Genomic DNA, 19,659 nt, shown 5'->3' with positions numbered 1-19,659 from the left:
GATTAGAATAATTGAAATTTCTGAACATTGATAACAAAATTCCATATCATATACATTTGCAAAAATGTCTAAAAACCTGTTTTCGCTTTGTCATTATGTGGTATTGTGYGTAGATTGATATTTAATCAATTTTAGAATAAGGCTGTAACGTAACAAAATGTGGAGTGGTCTGATTGCTTTACGAATGCACTGTATGTTTTTAGGATGTTTCCTAGTTAAACAAATGATAGAGTGTAGTTCACAGAACCCCCTCTCCACATACTGTACGTACCTGGTCTTGACCAGCCTGGCCAGGCGGTGGTGGGCAGACAGCTGGTGAGGGGGGATGTCCTCCAGGAAGACCAAGATAAGGATGTCCCTTTGCTCCACCAGCAGACGGAGGGTGGCCAGCCGCAGCTCCAGGGAGCACCAGTTACTGCGCAGGTAGTTACGACTCACCACACACACGGTGTAGCGGCTGCCTGGAACCAGACCAACAAGAAGGATCATTAGATGGTGATGCCATTGGCTTGGCATTTTTAACCAGTGCGTCTGTATATAGTAATTCTAGTAGTCCAGGATACCTACCGTAGAGGCTGTCTGTGATGTTGTCCACAATGTCCATCCCCAACTGGAAGTCCCTGCTGTGCAGACATAGACGCAGGAAGGGAGGTCCCCTCTGCTCCAGGCCCGGAAGCAGCTGCTCCACCACCCAGCGCTCGTCTCTCCCACTGTACGACACAAAGGCATCATAGCAGTAGCGCCCCCTGGGGTTGGGCCTCCGTACAGCCTCCTCCAGCCAGCAGCGGATGATGTGGCAGAAGGCCAGCAGGTATTCCTGAGCCAGCTGATGGAGCAGCACCACCAGCATGAAGAGGAGCAGGCCCAGCGAGGTGCAGAGGAACAGGACAAAGCCCACGTCCAGGGAACAGTTGGCTGCTGAGTACCTGAGATGGACGGCGCAATGATGGAAACAAAGACATCCCTTGACGCTTAGATTACTCATATTATGGACACTATCAATAGAGAAAGCATTCGAAACAGGTCGTGGCTGCACATCCAGGCCTAGACGGCAAGTCCAAATGCTAAACGGCCATGCTGGTGTTCTATGCGTGTGTTGCCTATATGGTTGTACAATCAATGGATGCTCTTCATTATCAGTACATCTTTCTTCTTACCTGGCAAAGTTTTGGATTCCATTCTCGTTTTTACATGTCACGTCTGCTTCCCCAGGGTGATAAAATATGACCTGGACATGTGGCTGTCTTTCGGCCCAGGCGAGCAGCCAGGTGTTGTCACAGCTGCAGTCCAGGCGAAAATTGTAGAGTAGCAGGTACCTCAGGTTGGTCAGCGGCTCTGTAAAGCTCTCCATCACACTGARCTCCTCTGGGATGTGGACTGACATCTGCCTGAGGAGAAGGCAGAAAACAGTTCACTCTAAGGGCCCAAACGGAGTTCATGTCACGCCCTGACCGTAGAGATCTTTTTATTCTCTATGTTTGGTTGGTCAAGGTGTGACTCGGGTGGGAAACTCTATGTTCTTTGTTTCTATGTTTTGGCCGGGTATGGTTCTCAATCAGGGACAGCTGTCTATCGTTGTCTCTRATTGGGAATCATACTTAGGCAGCCTTTTTTCCTTTTGTATTTGTGGGTAGTTGTCTTTGTTAGTGGCATGATAGCCGAAGTAAGCTTCACGGTCGTTTTCTTATTCTTTGTTTTGTTGGCGACATTTATAAATAAACTAAATGTACGCTCACCATGCTGCACCTTGGTCGGGTCATTTCCACRACGACAACGATCGTGACAGGCCAGCTTGTAGACGCTGCTAGCCAATCAAACACAGAATCATTTGTAGTTGTAGCTCGTAGTGCCAGAGTCTTGTCTAGTGCTGGCAAATCCAGACCACACATGGCCTCTTGTGGCATCCCACTGGGCAAAAACTGGTTGAATCAAAGTTGTATCCAATATTGGAAAACTGATTGGATTTGCAAAAAGTCATCAACGTAAGGGTATTTCGTATTTTCACCCAAATTTTAATTTCAATCCAATGACATGGTGACATATGTTGTTGACTTCACGTTGAATTCACGGTTAGTTGGCAACAACTAAATGTAATTCAAAACTAGACGTTGAATTGACGTCTGTGCTCAGTGGGATGGGTTCAAACCCCGCCTGCCTTCATATGGGTGGGTGTTTCTATTATCTACCTGAGAGAATGCAGGTCTCTGCTCATCTCCTCCTCCAGACTGAGGATCCTGCACGTGACCAGRTTCAGGGTCTCCAGCTTGGTGAGGTTGTGGAACATAGTGGCCAGCCCTGGCTGCCGGTAGAGTTCCACTCCCATTAGTGTCAGATACCTACAGTTGGATTATAATCAGTTACCTTGTAAATGCACTTTTAAAATAATCTGTCATACTTATTTTTATTCTTTAGACCACTACTGCTCATAAACCCCATTCATACTTTTAAGAATGCAGGCAGGCCAGACTTGGATGGCTTGCATACAGTACAGCTTTTAATCTAATTTATAGTATACTTTTTAAACTATACAGCTGTTTGTCCTCACTCTACTGTTAAGTAAATGGATAAATAGATACCTCATCTCCACAAGTGTGTTCAGGTCAGTCATGTCCACAAATTCAGCTGACAGCACAGAATTGAAGCCAAAGTACTGTAGGGAGGTGAAGTATCTTGCGGCAAAATGAGACCCACACAGGAGGCGTTCTGTTATGGCTGTGAGGCTGACGACGGACTGGAAAAACGGTCTCCAGCAGTCCTGGAAGAATACAGTTGTGGCACTGAGCTGAAGGGAAATCCCTAGATGTGGGGTGCTGTTGCTGCCGATGATGATGTTGAGGGTGTACCACATGGAAGAAATGTTAATGTGCATTAACCCTTGAGGGAAGACACCAAATATGTTTGTCAGATTCACATTCACGCTACTCTCCAACTCACTAGGCAAAGGGTGAAAGTCCCCTAAACATACGTGCTTCAGCAAAGTGAGGTGGATGAAGGCAAATGCTTCAATCATTTCAAGTGGGTTTAGTTCCAGAATTAGGGTTTCCAAGTCATGCAGGCCAAAGAAACTGTTCTCTGTTATCTGAGAGATCTTGTTATTCCGTAGGTCTAAGAACCTCAATTTAGCTAGTTCCTTAAATGTAAAGTCTGCAACAGCGGTAATCTGATTTCCTGACAAAATCAGCTGTTCCAGATTCTTCAAGCAACCAAACTGCTCTGAGGTGATGTTTGTGATGTGAAAGCTAAACAGGCACAGTTTTTTCAGCCACAGAACGGGACCCTTTTGAGTGTCACAAAGCATACTGATTTCAACTTCCCTCGAGTGCGTAAGGAAAACACCCAAATCAACGAGATTCTTCAAATAATGGATCAAACTCAAGTTAATTGCATCATGATCATGTTCATAATAATTAAAATGAATCTTCTTTATCCCCTGGCAGTTTCTCACAGCAGATGTGGTGTTGTTCCAGAATTTATCATTTCTTACATTAATTTCTGTGATTGAGAGTTTGAATACTGTTTCACAAACTGACTCAAAGGAAATGCATCTGTTGTAAAAATCAAATGCCTGTAGTCTTTTGATGCCAGACTGCAGAAGCTGTGTCTGTGGCTCATCAACTATAGGCACAGAGAGATCTGTGATGTTTTCAAAGCATTTGAATGCACCTTTTTCTAAGTGATGAGCATTAGGGAATGAAAATCTCACCTCTTGAAGACGATAGAAATGAGGTAGCTCAAGAACAGCTCCTTTGGTGTCAGAGCAGTTTGGGGGTCTCAAAGTAACTATCTCCTCTGACTTAAATGTCAGGCTTGTTATTGACTGTGACATATTAACTATCCTGCATAGCAAATCAGATAGCTCCTGTGCACAACATCTGTTGACTGTGAGTTTCTTCAAAAGGGGGATCCCTCCAAATACGTCCAGTGCCATCACAGAAAGCATGCAATCCTCAATGGAAAGTTCCTCCAGATTAGTCAGGTCCCTGAAAGTGTTGGATAGAAGCGATGCATTGTTACACTGTATCATCCCCTTACAATTCAGAGAGAGTGTCTTTACACTGGACAGTCCCTTGAAGGTGCCATGGAGAATCGTGGGTAGAAAGCCCTCTAGGTGAAGTCTCTCAAGAGCATAGAATCGAGAGAGAGCGCCAGATTGCATTACGTATCCACTCCTGATCTCGAGACAGAGGGTCTGGTAGTTTGATGGAACAACAGAGAGGTTGACTTTGAGGTCATATATATCCCAGCAACTGGCAGTGAAGCCGATCATGCTTGGGCAGTTAGCGTGAATGTACATCCAGTAATTCACTTTCTCATAGAGGATACATTTGTTACTCAGCCAACCCCAGGAACCAAAGATCCAAAATGCAAATAGTCCCAACTGAACACAGACCAGGCTCATCTTTCTTGTGAAGTAGCTCAGAGACACTGGTCAGTTAGAATGACTTGATGCTTGTGCTGCAGTTTGAGTATATATTACTATCTGTGCAATCTTCTTTTGGTCTGTTTTCTTACTGGCTTTGACATAAAGAGAAAGGCTGTTGTACACAGATAAGGTTGTTGTTGCTCACCTCYTTCTAACTTCCCTTCCCACAAAATATCTATAAGAGAACTGGTGGAGTGCATGGTTTGTATCTTTAAAATTAGATGATCAAATATAGCACTGATTGCAGAAGAAACATGTAATGCATTAATGCATACACAAAATGTATTTCACAAATGACCTAAAAAAAATATTGTATCGTGGAATATAACTTTAGAATCCTTTTGGAAGTGAAATGTGTATAGCATTGGTAAATATTGTAGTTATTTAACATGAACCTAATCTCCTAATCTTACTTAAYTTTAATCTTAAAGCTACAATTCACTGAATGCTTCTATTGAGAAAGGATCCACAGGGGGCTGTTGCTACGGATGTAAATATTAGCCCAACAACACTGCAAAAAAGTCACTATGGCCACACTAGTTTAAATTGCATTAATTTATAATAAAACCCCCTCTCTCATTTCACCCAGAATGGATTCTATGTTTTGTTGTAACTGAATCATGTTAGAAATGTAATGAAAAAGAAGGATAATCTTATCAACTAAAGGGGACAGGGTGTTCTGTCTGTTTTGTCTGTCCATGCATGCCCCTCCTCGTTTAGCGCTCAGCCAATCAGCGCACCGTGACGATGAGGTACAGTAGGCGAGACCTTTCTCTAGAGACAGCAAGTAATAAAAGACAACATTTTCAACTGGTTAACATGCTCACCGTCACAAAGCGGATAGGCCATGTCATACCTTACTTACACGATTTTACTTGCACTGTTCCATCAACAAATTGCGTCAAAAGCGRTTCCTGCCACCGTTGAAAATAATGGAACGAGTGTTTCAAACACATCCGAGTCTGACTACTTTATGTATTTCGTTTATGGCAGTAATCTGCTGAAGGAAAGACTGCAGGTGAATAATCCATCCTCAATTTTTGTTACAACAGACAGTTTGAAGGTAGGCTTCAGTGCGTATGTTTTGTTTTGAAGATGTTGAGAAGTTGGCATGAAGCATTGTAGGTTGGTTTTCATTTGCCATAATACGTGTGCAAGCTATTAATTAAGCTGTTAGCAATGCTTTAACAAATAATTGTGATTAGGCTACGTACATGTGATTTATGAAGTTACTGTATATGCTTTTTAATATTCTACTTGACAGGATCATGTGATTTAAATTTGGATACTGGAAGAAAGAGTTCAACAACACCAATTCTTGGCATGGTATTGTTGCTACTRTAGAAGAGTCCAAGGGAGATGTGGTCTGGAAGATAGACAAGGACAACCTCATCAGTTTAGACAAGTGGGTGGCTCATTTACAGTGTTATAGGCCTATCACTATGGGGTGTGGTTTGTGAAGTTGAACAGCCATAAATAGGAATTGTTGCAAAAATGATGTCCTAGGACCTATAGTGGGATATTCCAAATGTACATATTTGTCCCGAAGGATGAATCAATGGAAATAAGCCCCTGGTTCTCCTAGTTCTCTTCCCTTAAGCAGGTCCTAATAAAATTCTGGTTCCAGTGGAAAAAGTGATACAACTGATTGAATGTACAGTATGTCGGTATGTCAAACTATAGTTTTGGCAAGTCGGTTAGGACATCTACTTTGTGCATGACACAAATAATTTTTCCAACAATTGTTTACAGACTGATTATTTCACTTATAATTCACTGTATCACAATTCCAATGGGTCAGAAGTTTACATACACTAAGTTGACTGTGCCTTTAAACAGCTTGGAAAATGGTTTGCAACTGCATATGGGGACAAATTTCGTACTATTTGGAGAAATGTCCTCTGGTCTGATGAAACAAAAATAGAACTGTTTGGCCATAATGATCATCGTTATGTTTGGAGGAAAAAGGGGGAGGCTTGCAGGCCGAAGAACACCATCCCTACCGTGAAGCATGGGGGTACCAGCATCATGTTGTGGGGGTGCTTTGCTGCAGGAGGGACTGGTGCACTTTGCAAATAAATGGCATCATGAGGAAGGAAAGTTGTGGATATATTGAGGCAACATCTCAAGACCTCAGTCAGGAAGTTAAAGCTTGGTCGCAAATGGGTCTTCCAAATGGACAATGACCCCAAGCATACTTCCAAAGCTGCGGCAAAATGGCTTAAGGACAAGAAAGTCAAGGTATTGGAGTAGCCATCACAAAGCCCTGACCTCAATCCTATAGAAAATTTGTGGGCAGAACTGAAAAAGCGTGTGCGAGCAAGGATGCATACAAACCTGACTCCGTTACACTAGCTCTGTCAGGAGGAATGGGCCAAAATTCACCCAATTTWTTGTGGGAAGCTTGTGGAGGCTACCAGAAACTTTTGACTCAAGTTAAACAATTTAAAGGCAATGCTACCAAATASTAATTGAGTGTATGTAAACTTCTGACCCACTGGGAATGTGATGAAAGAAATAAAAGCTGAAATAAATCCTTCTCTCTAGCATTATTCTGACATTTCACATTCTTAAAATAAAGTGGTGATCCTAACTGACCTAAGAAAGGGAATATTTACTCCKATTAAATGTCAGGAATTGTGAAAAACTTAGTTTAAATRTATTTGGCTAAGGTGTATGTAAACGTCCGACTTCAACTGTATGTAACATTCTGGATTGTTTTACAGACTGTAGAGAATGGCATGAATTTGTAACTTCAATCAACAGTATCTACAAAGGATTAACAACTTCTAACTGCCCTTAACTGTGTGTTCTCCAGGCAGGAAGGAGTGGGAATAGGATTCTACAGTCCACTAGACGTTACCATTAAGACAGACGAGGGAGAGGTCCTCTGTCGAAMMTACCAGATGAACAACTTCACASTTCACCAGACCTCGCCTCCATACAAACAGGTAYGCTATATGTCTGTCTTTTGCAATAAAGCAGCTTAATCATACACAAATAATGATAGTTTTGATAGCCAGTTTGAAGGATGCCTCCATTGGCCATATCCAAATGCCTGAACAATGACTACAGGTGTAAAAAGTGTGTTATATTTAATAGCAAAATGTCAAAACCAAATACAGAAGTAGTATGATTTATGCAAATACCCATGGGTCATGTGTTATTAACAAAAACGACAAACTTTTTTCCTACAGGTTGTTTGTGTTGGAGCAAAACAAAACGGCTTACCTCTGGATTACATTAAGAAGCTGGAGGGAAACCAACGGCTAAAGCGGTCCATCCATTTTAGATGACATCACCGCGTTAAAACCTGCTGATAAAGGAAAAAGCTTGTAAATGGTACCAGAGGAAAGAAGATGAAAGAAAARTCACTAATGTAACAACTTTAGAGGGAAATTGACATAAGACTAAGTTCAATTGTCCCTGTTGTACTCTTGTGCAACATAATCAGCATATGTAAAAATGCATTAGAGTAAATACAAAAACTAAGTGGCACACTGGTATATATTCCTCAATGTTCTGTGTAAAATGCGAGCCAGTCATTTCATGTGATACCAAATAAAGTAAAAAAGAAAGACAATGTCTGGCATAGCATTTTGTTTCACCAAAGTTTCTCTATTTTGCTTGTGAAGCGTGAGACACACACACAGACACTTACACACACATACTTGATTGATTGGGTATAATGTCAGGGCCGGTTCCAGACATACAGTGCATTCAGAAAGTATTCAGACCCCTTTACTTTTTCCTCATTTTGTTAAGTTGCAGTCTTATTTTGAAATTGCTTAAATTGTTTTTTTCTCCCTCATCAATCTACACACAGTACCCCATAATGACAAAGCAAAAAAGTTTTTGCATTTTTTGCAAATGTAAAAAATAAAATTTCACATTTACACAAGTATTCAGACCCTTTACTCMGTACTTTGTTGAAACACATTTGGTTCTTCCCATTTTTCTCTGCAGCTCCTCTCAAGCTCTGTCAGGTTGGATGGGAAGTGTCGCTGCACAGCTATTTTCAGGTCTCTCCAGAGATGTTCGATCAGGTTCAAGTCCGGGCTCTGGCTGGGCCACTCAAGGACATTCAGAGACTTGTCCCGAAGCCACTCCTGCATTGTCTTGGCTGTGTGCTTAGGGTTGTTGTCTTGTTGGAAGGAGAACTTTCGCCCCAGTCTGAGGTCCTGAGCGCTCTGGAACAGTTTTTCATCAATGAACTCTCTGTACTTTGCTCAGTTCATCTTTCCTCTATCCTGACTAGTCTCCCAGTCCCAGCCGCTGACAAATATCCCCACAGCATGATCCTGCCACCACGTAGGGATGGCAAACTCCAAGCGGGCTGTCATGTGCCTTTTACTGAGGAGTAGTTCTGTCTGGCCACTCTACCATAAAGGCCTGATTGGCGGTGGAGTGCTGCAGAGATGGTTGTCCTTCTGGAAGGTTATCCCATCTCCACAGAGGAAAGCTGGAGCTCTGTCAGAGTGACCAGAGGGTTCTTGGTCACCTCCCTGACCAAGGCCCTTCTTCCCCGATTTCTCAGTTTGGCCAGGCGGCCAGCTCTAGGAAGAGTCTTGGTGGTTCCAATCTTCTTCCATTTAAGAATGGAGGCCACTGTGTTCTTGGGGATCTTAATTGCTGCAGAATTTTGTCTCAGAGCTCTACGGACAATTCCTTCAACTTCATGGCTTGGTTTTTGCTCTGACATGCACTGTCAACTGTGGGACCTCATATAGACAGGTGTGTGCCTTTCCAAATGATGTCCAATCAATTTAATTTACCACAGGTGGAATCCAATCGAGTTGTAGAAATATCTCATGGATGTTCAATGGAAACAGGATGCACCTGAGCTCAATTTTGAGTCTCATAGCAAAGGGTCTGAATACTTTTGTAAATAACGTATTTCCTGTTCTTGGACGTGACTTTCAGATCTCCTTTTATCTATACAAGGCCATAGGAGCAAGCTGGTTTGCAACACAGAAGAACAGGRGACCCTTTGCTATGAGACTCAAAATTGAGCTCAGGTGCATCCTGTTTCCATTGAACATCCTTGAGATGTTTCTACAACTTGATTGGAGTCCACCTGTGGTAAATTCAATTGATTGGACATGATTTGGAATGAACTCAACTGTTTATTTAAGGTCCCAAAGTTGACAGTGCATGTCAGAGCAAAAACCAAGGCATGAAGTCAAATGAATTGTCCATAGAGTTCAGAGAAAATATTGTGTCGAGGCACAGATCTGGGGAAGGGTACCAAAAAATGTCTGCAGCATTGAAGGTCTCCAAGAATTCTTTGGCCTGGATGCCAAGCGTCACGTCTGGAGGAAACCTGGCACCATCCCTATGGTGAGGCATGATGGTGGCAGTATCATGCTGTGGGGATATTTTCAGCGGCAGGGACTGGGAGACTAGTCAGGATTGAGGGAAAGACGAACAGAGCAAAGTACACAGAGATCCTTGATGAAAACCTGCTCCAGAGCGCTCAGGACTGAGGCGAAGGTTCACATTCTAACAAGACAACGACCCTAAGCACACAGCCAAGACAACGCAGGAGTGGCTTCAGGACAAGTCTTGAGAAGACTCAAGGCTGTAATCGCTGCCAAAGGTGTTTCAACAAAGTGCTGAGTAAAGGGTCTGAATACTTATGTCAATGTGATATTTAACTTTTTTTTAAATGTATACATTTTGTGGTAAACCGCGGGGTGTTGGGTTGAGCGTGCAGAGATTGACACAGAGACAGGGAGGTTTTAGTCCGCAAAAACAACTTTACTATTACAGAAAATAAACATAGCAAAGAAAATCCCTTAAGTTTGGCTTGGTCCTTCTTCTTTACTTTTGCTCGGTGTCGGTCTCTCCCCGTTCTCTCTCGCGGTGTGCCACAGTGCTTCTTTTATTTGGCCTCCACGGCTGGTTGGCACTTTCCCCTAATTACCTCCACTTGGAGCTGTCTGTGTCGGGGTGCCCAGCTCCCGTATTCCCAGCAGAGGGAGCCAACGTCGCCTCACGTACCTCCCCTCTATTACCATCCCCCGGGGTAGACGAAGGATACGACAATTTGAAAAGACATCAAAAAATCTGTTTTTTCTTTTTCATTATGGGGTATTGTGTGTAGATTGATGAGGAAAAATGTTTAATCCATTTTAGAATAAGGCTGTAACTAAACAAAATGAGGGAAAAGTCAAGGGTTCTGAATATTTTACAAATGTACTGTATTCAACCCCTTTGTTAAGGCAAGCCTAAATAAGTTCAGGAGTAAAAATTTGGTCAACAAGTCACATAAATTGCATGGACTGACTCTATGTGCAATAATAGTGTTTAACATAATTTTTGAATGACAACCTCATCTTTGTACCCCACATAGAGATAATTGTAAGGTCCCTCAGTCAAGCAGTGATGGTAGGTTTTCCAATGCCTGGCAAAGAAGGGCACCTATTGGTAGATTGGTTAAAAAAAAGCAGACATTGAGTATCCATTTGAGCATGGTTACGTTATTAATTACACTTTGGATGGTGTATCAATACATCCATTCACTACAAAGATACAGGCGTTGCCGGAGAGGAAGGAAACTGCTCAGAGATTTCACGATGAAGCCAATGGTGACTTTAAAACAGTTGCAGTTTACTGGCTATGATAGGAGGAAATTGAGGATGGATCAACAACATTGCAGTTACTCCACAATACTAACCTAAATGATAGTAAAAAGGAGGAAACCTGTACAGAATAAAAAAATATTCCAAAACACGCATCATGTTTTGCAACAAGGCACTAAAGTAATACTGCAAAAAATGTGGCAAAAGCATTTAACTTTTTATCCTTAATACAAAGTGTTTGGTTTGGGGCAAATACAATACAACACATTACTGAGTACCACTTTCCATATTTTCAAGAATAGTGGTGGCTGCATCATGTTATGTGTATGCTTGTAATCATTAAGGACTGGGGATTTTTTCAGGACACAAAAAGTAATGGAATGGAGCTAAGCACAGGCAAAATTCTAGAGGAAAACCTGGTTCAGCCAGCTTTCCACCAGACACTGGGAGATGAATTCACCTTTCAGCAGGACAATAACCTAAAACACAAGGGCAAATCTACACTGGAGTTGCTTACCAAGAATACAGTGAATGTTCCTGAGTGGTCAAGTTACGGTTTTGACTTAAATCTACTTGAAAATGTAGCTTGAAGAATTTTGAAAAGAGTAAATGGGTAAATGTTGGACAATTCAGGTGTGAAATGTTCCTAGAGACTTACCCAGAAGACAACAGCTAAATCGATGCTAAAGGTTCTTCTACATAAAATTGACTAGGGGGTGTGAATACTTATGTAAATTAAATATTTCATTTTCAATAAATTTGCACAAAAAAAAAAAGAAAAACATGTCTTCACTTTGTCRTTATGGGGTATTGTGTGTATATGGGTGTATCATGACTCAGGATATGACCCAGATGCAGACACGGGAGGCGGATAGTACAGTTCTCAGATGATTTATTAGAAACACAGGGCAGGCAAAGGGCAGGTCGAGGGCAGGCAGAGGYTCGTGATCAGGTCAAGGTCAGGCAGGTACAGGACGGYAGGCAGGCAGGCTCGGGGTCAGGGCAGGCAGAATGGTCAGAACCGGGAAAAACTAGGAAACAGAACTCGAGCAACAGGAAGGCAGGTAAGAACGCTGGTAAGACCTGACAAGAYGAACTAGCAACAGACAAACAGAGAGGAACGGGTATAAATACATAGGGTATAATGGTAAGATGGGCGACACCTGGAGTGGGGTGGAGACAAGCACAAAGACAGGTGAAACAGATCAGGGTGAGCATTTAAAAAAAAATCMATTTTGAATTCAGGCTGTAACACAACAAAATGTGAAATAAGTCAAGGGGTATGAAGGCACCATACATCACACATTAATGCCACAGGTCGGAAGTCTACAACAGCTCAATACAATGGAGGTGCCGAAGASGATTTCCTTTTCSGTTGCTTGTAAATGTTTATTTAGATATTGTTAGGAAATACATACTGTCCGTAATGGTAGTAAATGGAGATAGTTGCTCAGCGAAACTCCATATTTAGTGAGTAACAAAAGTATTTTGATATTATAACGATTGCAGAGCTGGCGAATGGGAGTTTGAATCAGAGCTTCTTGGGAGTTAGGGAGGTCTCAAACGCACAGATACTGGGGCAGGCCGAATACCGACCGGAACGCAGGGCATGTGCCAAGGGGCCCTGACCTCCWGGGGGCCCACATGGCGTGAGTCGTTRTAAAATGTGTAGAATTGCAGGAAATTAGGTTTAAAACTGCAAACATTTCTCTCTACCCCATGGCAAAATGGGTAGAATTGTAGGAACTTAGCTTTAAAAATGAATTTTAAAAAGGGGTCCACACAGAATATGCAAACTGTGCCAACAGTGTAGCGYAGTGTAGCAATGTCRTTTTTCGTCACAAAAGGGGAGGCTCCTTGTAGTGCGCTTTGACATTCGACATACTCCCGTGCCACATAAAAAAATTGTAATCATCCCTTCCGTAGCAATGGAGGTAGTGTTGTGTAGGCAATGAAGCTTGCCTGGTTCCTTGATCTTATATATAGGCTATTCATAGGCTATGCATCAAAGTAGCCTATTTTGCACTGATAAGCAAATATATTCTCAGTGACTGTTCAAACAATAAACCAAACAATATTGTAGCCTAATTTGAATTCCCCCCAAAATKTATTTTGATTAGAAATAATAACTACTGATTCCAGGCTACTGGTAAAACTGCTGCGAGATATGTGCTTTTTCTCCCTAACCAAAACATGATGTTCTATTTTTAGGTGATATGGGAATGAATACACAAACAGCATTTCAAACTGGGATAATGTTTTAGGTTACACTGGCAAATATAAGAACATTTGCCGGGCATATTTTGTCATTATAAATCAAATTATTTCACATGGAGATATGGGAAGCTAAAAAGGCTGGCTAGCTTTCTATGTTTTTAGCCAGGCTAAAGCTAGCTAGCCAGGCCACCAGCTAACTACTACTGGCAATGGAAGGCAACTTTTCATGTTTTCACAAAATGAAAATACAAAAATAAAATACTTTCTATTGCCCCCTTGTGAACGGGAGTGGAACCGGTGAGGATATCATTTTACCAAAAGGAGTCGACTACTCCAAAAATCCCACTCCGCCCACGTGCACGCAAGCACATAGATCAATGGAGTGGAGCTTGTAGTAACCTTAAAACGTACAATTCTCTCCACAGTGAAGAGCGGGCCCCAAAAAATGTTTGCCGTCGGCTCGGGGTCCTCCAACCAAATCTCGCTTAGGGCTCCCAAAAGGCTAGAGCCGGTCCTGTATAATGTGTTTACTATTATGCTTTGCTCCTGCTGTGGAGAGAAGGAAATAATGCAGCATGCCAAAAGCRCAGTTACACAATCCGAGGCGAAATTACAAGCATCCAAGGCTGTTTTGGGTTTCACTTCCTCRTGGAAAGACCCGATAATGAGCCAGTACAGTGTTCAGTGTTTTTCCTCTCATCAGAAAATTGTTTGAGACAAGACTAGATCACTCTTCTAACAGTCCTAGAGAAACGTTTGGTTAATATCCCTTTGTACACTATTTTCAAAAGTATAATAACCAATAGTAGTTTGTTTTAATGGAGAGCTGTGGTTCCCAAGTTTTTACACAGCGGTTTAGGAGAGCGCCCATAAGAACAATGTTATCAAYGAGTTTTTGAAAGTAGGCTAAATGTYCCAGCCCATATTATACTGTATGTGATACKGTAYATTACACATTCACATGKCTTTTATCCATTTAGTTGGATCCATATTTCTCTCCTAATTGATGATTYTCTGTAATTTGCTACAGGAGATAAATATGCACACAGGAGACAATTGTGAAATCTYTGCTCATTCATAATTTATCCTATTGAAACAAAACCACTCCGCTATTGAATTTCCCCTACACTCTTCCAGTAAAGGCTGAATTCCAGCTGCATGCATATTATGGGCTCCAGTGCCAATAATCCAGAGTAGGAGCAAAGGTACARGACGGCAGGCAGGCTCAGGGTCAGGGGCAGGCAGAGTAGTCAGGTGGCCTGGTACAGAGTCAGGACAGGCAAGGGTCAAAAACCAGGAGGACGAGAAAAAGAGAGGTAAGCTTGACAAACAAGACGAACTGGCACAGACAGAAAGAAAACACAGGTATAAAGTGGGGAAGATGGGCGACACCTGGGGGGGGTGGAGACAAGCACAAGGACAGGTGAAACATATCAGGGCGTGACAGTACCCCCCCCCCCACCCCCCTAGGGACGCCACCTGGCGTTCCACCTGGGCGGACACTTGGTTGACTGGGGTGCCAGCGGTGAAAGTTGGCGATGAGGGCCGGGTCCAAGATATCTTTAGCGGGACCCCAGCACCTCTCCTCCGGGCCATAACCCTCCCAGTCAACCAGGTACTGGAAACCCCTGCCCCATGGTCGAACTCTCAGGAGGCGTCTAACCGTGTACGCTGGCTGGCCATCGATGACACGGGGGGAGGGATGGGCCCAGAAACAGAAGACAAGGGGCAGTCATACATGGTTTTGACAATAGACAAAGAAAAGGAAGGAAAAATACGGAGGGTACGGGGCAACAGAGGACGGACAGCAGAGGGGCTAATGATCTTGGAGCGGGGGGAAAGGTCTCGGCTTCTGGGGGTGTAGCCGGGGCACTATAGCAGTGTGCCAGCACCTCAGGCTTGACCTTCTTAAATACCGGTCGGTGCTGTGGAAGCAAAGTGGCCCGGGTCTTACTGAACCCCTTCCCGGAGGTCCTGGTACTCTGTGGAGCTGGCTGAGAGGTCCGGGGCAATTTCCAATCCCCCAGGAAGACGTCCCTGGACAGGCAGAACTGACTTCAGGCAATGAGTGTGGCAGGAAGGGCTCCAGCCCACGATGGCACCAGTAGCCCAGTCAATGGAGGGATTGTGTCGCTGGAGCCAAGAGAATTCCAATAACACGGGAACCTGCAGAGACTCAAACAGCAGGAATTGGATAGTCTTGCTGTGGTTCCCGACACTCGTAGGTTTACGGGGGTGTTCTGGTGGGTGACCCGGCCTATAGAGCGCCCATCCAGCGCTCTAACACCCATGGGAATGGAGAGTGGTTGTATGGGGATGCCCAGCTCGGACGCCAGGGTAACGTCCATGAGACTCACATCGGCCCCCGAGTCGATGAGTACCTGGAGAGACTTGGACTGGTCGCCTCACAGCAGGGTGGCATGGAGAGGGGGGCGAATAAGGGGAGAAGAACAATTATATTTAAGACCTACCAGTGTACTCACTCCAACGAATAAGCTAGGTCTCTTGAAGGAACAGGTAGACACAAAATGACTGGCAGTACTGCAATACAGACAACTCTGGGTCTCAAGTCTGCGTACGCGTACGCGTTTGGCTGGAGACAGCCTAGCCCTGCTGAGCTGCATCGGCTCGAGAAGAGGTGAATCGGCAGTGTCCGGAGGCTCTTGGAGGGACTCGGGTAAGCTCGGATCCTCTCGGGGACGTAGATGCCGGGGTCTTCCAGAGTTTATCAGCTGCAAGGTGGGATCCCTGAGTGAGCGACTGGGACTGCAATCAAACCTCTTCTCCCTCCTACGCTCCCGTAGCCGACCATCGATCCAGATGGTTAAAGTGATGAGTGAGTTGAGATCCGTCGGTAGTTCTCGCTTCCGGGTTCCGCTGCTAGAGTGCGGAACTCCACCGCATAGTCTGCCACACTGAGGGTGTCCTGCCGGGCAGTCTCTCTACCAGACACCAGAGCCTCGAAAACTTTTCTCACCTCTGCCACAAATACCTCCAGCCTGAGGCAGATGGCGGATTGTTGCTCCCACACCGCTGTGGCCCAGGCGAGTGCCCTCTCGGACATCAGCGTAATAATGTACGCTATCTTCGAGCGGTCCGAGGGGAACGACGAAGACTGCAGCTCGAAAACGAGGGAGCACTGGGAGAGAAAGACCCAGCAGGTTCTGAAATCTCCATCGTAGCGCTCCGGGGGAGGTAAGCGGGGTTCCTGGGAAACCGGGGTGTCGGCGTTGCTACTAGACGGGTTATAGACGGGCTGGGAGGTTACCGTCATGGTAGGCTGCCTAGTAGGCAACCCACGGAATTGCTCCCGCAATGTGTCCAAGGCTAGACCGTGATGTTCGGCCACAGCCTGGAACCCTTCCATCAGACCGCGAAGAAACTCCTCGTGCCTAACAATGGTGGCTCCTTAGGAGGAGATGGTGTTGCGGAGCTGGTCCAAATCTGCTGGGTCAGTCATGGCCAATTCGTACTATCAGGTATCAATGTAAGACCCAAGTGCAGACAGTGTGAAGTAACATTGTTTATTGTAACAACATGGGCAGGCAAACGACAGGTCAAGGCAGGCAGGGGTCGATTATCCAGAGTAGGAGCAAAGGTACAGGATGGCAGGCAGGCTATGGGTCAGGGACAGGCAGAGTTCAGTAATCCAGAGGTGGAGTAAAGGTACAGGACAGCAGGCAGACTCGGGGTCAGGGACAGGCAGAGTGGTCATGCGGGCGGATACAGGGTCAGGACAGGCAAGGGTTAAAAACCAGGAGGACGGAAAAAAGTGAGGCTGGGAGAGGACAGGAGCTGACAGGACAAACGCTGGTAAACTTGACAAACAAGACGAACTGGCACAGACAGACAGAAAACACAGGTATAAATACCCAGAGGATAAGTAGGGAAGATGGGCGACAACTGGAAGGGGTAGAGACAAGCACAAGGACAGGTGAAACAGATCAGGGCGTGACAACCATATAAAAACAATCATGACAGCTGTGATGGAAACAGGATGTTTTGGTACAATTTTATAAATGCAGCAACATAATTTGTTCATTGGACGGTGGGATCTTTTTGTGTCTGTAAAATTAATTATGCAAGAAATGGTGGTGGAAATGTCTTTATGCACAAATATTGATATAATAACCATCACCTCGAAGTAACTTGGAGTCTTGTTTTGATATGGTATGTAGTCCTCCCACTACGACTTGGGAAACTATGCAGTGTACTAGGCTACAGATGAAACACTGTAAGTATGATGAACTTCACAGGGTGCTGAAAGTGAACAGTGATGAGCTAGATGCTCCTTTCCAATAAATATTGAATGTCTTATTCTGGTAACATGATGATCAATGCTTGACTGCCGTTTGACAAATAACAATATCCCTAATAATGTCATCATGTAGACGAGCCTACCCTCACTGTATCTGAGAGCTGTTGGCTAGAGTGCACTTGCCAAGACCAGAGTGGGCACATTTGCTATTTAACGCAACACTTTTTGTGATCGGTGTTTAGTTTTTTTGGTACATGAAAACTTAARCGAAAAATAATATTTTGTGTGCACAATATGCACTGATTTTTATCTGCAACAAGTGGTGGAAACCCACCAGTTTTGGGAAAATGTGCATATTTTCTTTTTAGAATATTCACATGAAAATCTGTCGCCAATTGGATGGAAACCTAGCTATGTTATCCCACAGCTGTGGTTCATGACAGTTGATGTCAGTAATGAGGCTGTATAACCCATTGGTGTATCATTTTACTAACGGACACTTAAGTGATGATGCCCGAGAAGCCGGTGTTTGGAGGATATATTGGCACGGGTGTTGTTAGGCTGGAGACGAAGTCATGGGCTGGCAAACGATGCGAATATATCCTCTAAACACGGTCTTCGAGGGCATTATCACTTTTATACAACAGGTTACCAACATATYCAAATAATGGTTGACATTTTCATTAAACACGTTATTTTGATGAATTTATTCCTACTATTTCATCCTTCCACAAGATATAGTTCCGACACAAATCTAGGGTTGCTACCCAAGCCGGCTGGTCGTTTGTTCTATCGGTTCAGTTGCCAGAGACGCGACCCAGTCGTTCAGTCTTTTTGTTCTGTATCTATGGACGCGACCCGGTTGTTCGTCCTAAATATTCCATTGTCATACTAGCTGGCAAAGTTCTTATCTCTTGCTTGCTAGCTAGCCAACTMTGGCTAACTTACAGTCAAGTCAAACAGTGGAACCAGAATWACAACAAAGTAGCTGCAGTTGCATTTGTTTAATCTGTTTTCTAGTGACATGTATTTGGATACATCCATAACAATGAGCTAATGAGGAACGGTAAAAAGAAACGAAGTGCAGCTAGTTTGCAGTCKGTCCAGCTTCAGTTTGATGTGATTGTGCTCACTCGTCAGGACACTGTGGTTCAGAGGAGCTAGCCAACAACACAGCTAACACAATCACATCAAACTGAAGCTGGAAAGATTGCAAACTAGCTGCACTTCGTTTCTTTTTACCTGTTTTCTATTGATAGTTCTTTGTATATATCCATAAAAATTATGCTGATTCATGATTTCATGATTTCGACTCCCGACACGTTCATTACTATGGGACAGCTGGAGATCGAATTTGAATATTGAAACAATGWTGCAAATGTTGGAGAGACAGACAGCAAGGTTTAAACAAATCTCCGTTGTTGAAAACAGAAATGTGAGATAATGTCTAAATGCTTTTTTATAGTGGAGTTCAAATATTGCCTGGCTGGGCTGATGAGACAGTGGATTGCGCAGTCAGATGGAACAGAGTAAATAGGCATTTTAACTTGATATATTTAGCTGGTGGTAACTTGTAGAATAGACAACGGCTGGAATGCAGGTTTTAACGAAACAGCATTCAGGATTAGATTCACCTGTTGTATAATCAGCTATACAGTATGGGTTGTTGAACTCTTACTTTTAGATACACAGAGAAACTACAATATCTGTTTTACATTATGTCACTCTGCCCTTCTCTCCCTCAGTCTCTCAGCCAATGGCTTCACTTCAGAAGGTGGGCGGAGCTTGGCCAAAGCACTGAAAGACAATAGAATGCTCGGAATTATCTGGTATGACTTGAATTGACCTCCATTTATTTCTGTCTCGTGTTCACAAGACTTGAAAATGTGTATCTGTGTCTTGGAGTACAKTACAGTTTAAATGTGTGTTGTGTTGTTGTAGGTTGGTGCAAAATTTGTTGTCAAATGATGTAGCACCAGACATGGCAGAGCTGATCAGATCCAACACAGGTCTATCTCACTTCCGGTAAGGCAGGCCCCAGTCTCAACACACTCCCAACAACCAATAATAAAGTTTAGCTTCAGAATTAACCAGAAAGTGAACAAGTTATTTCTGAATGTGAATAAAAGTTAGCCGGTTAACCTAGTGATCCCTCTGTGCCACTCTGCAACAGCGTT

General features: G+C 43.7%; 2 protein-coding genes and 1 pseudogene across 2 annotated transcripts in view; 1 reads left to right on the top strand and 2 right to left on the bottom strand.

Moving 5' to 3' along the window:
• Positions 1-4,484, bottom strand: part of LOC111964925 (toll-like receptor 13) — a 6,820-nt gene extending 2,336 nt beyond the window's left edge. Inside the window, exons 1-5 of the mRNA XM_023988797.2 lie at positions 2,577-4,484; positions 2,187-2,336; positions 1,158-1,388; positions 568-926; positions 272-461 (exon numbers count right to left, since the gene is read on the bottom strand). Of these exons, the coding sequence (XP_023844565.1) occupies positions 272-461; positions 568-926; positions 1,158-1,388; positions 2,187-2,336; positions 2,577-4,399 (2,753 nt within the window). The 5' untranslated portion in view covers positions 4,400-4,484. The remainder of the gene's footprint in view (positions 1-271; positions 462-567; positions 927-1,157; positions 1,389-2,186; positions 2,337-2,576) is intronic.
• znrf2b (zinc and ring finger 2b) overlaps positions 1-19,659 on the bottom strand; it is a 261,841-nt gene that overhangs the window by 150,994 nt on the left and 91,188 nt on the right. The window lies entirely within an intron of this gene.
• Positions 5,222-8,067, top strand: LOC112081098 (gamma-glutamylcyclotransferase-like; annotated as a pseudogene).

The sequence above is a fragment of the Salvelinus sp. IW2-2015 genome, linkage group LG6.1 (genome assembly GCF_002910315.2).
Source record: "Salvelinus sp. IW2-2015 linkage group LG6.1, ASM291031v2, whole genome shotgun sequence".
Classification (NCBI taxonomy): domain Eukaryota; kingdom Metazoa; phylum Chordata; class Actinopteri; order Salmoniformes; family Salmonidae; genus Salvelinus; species Salvelinus sp. IW2-2015.
This window is presented reverse-complemented; position numbering and strand designations above follow the sequence as displayed.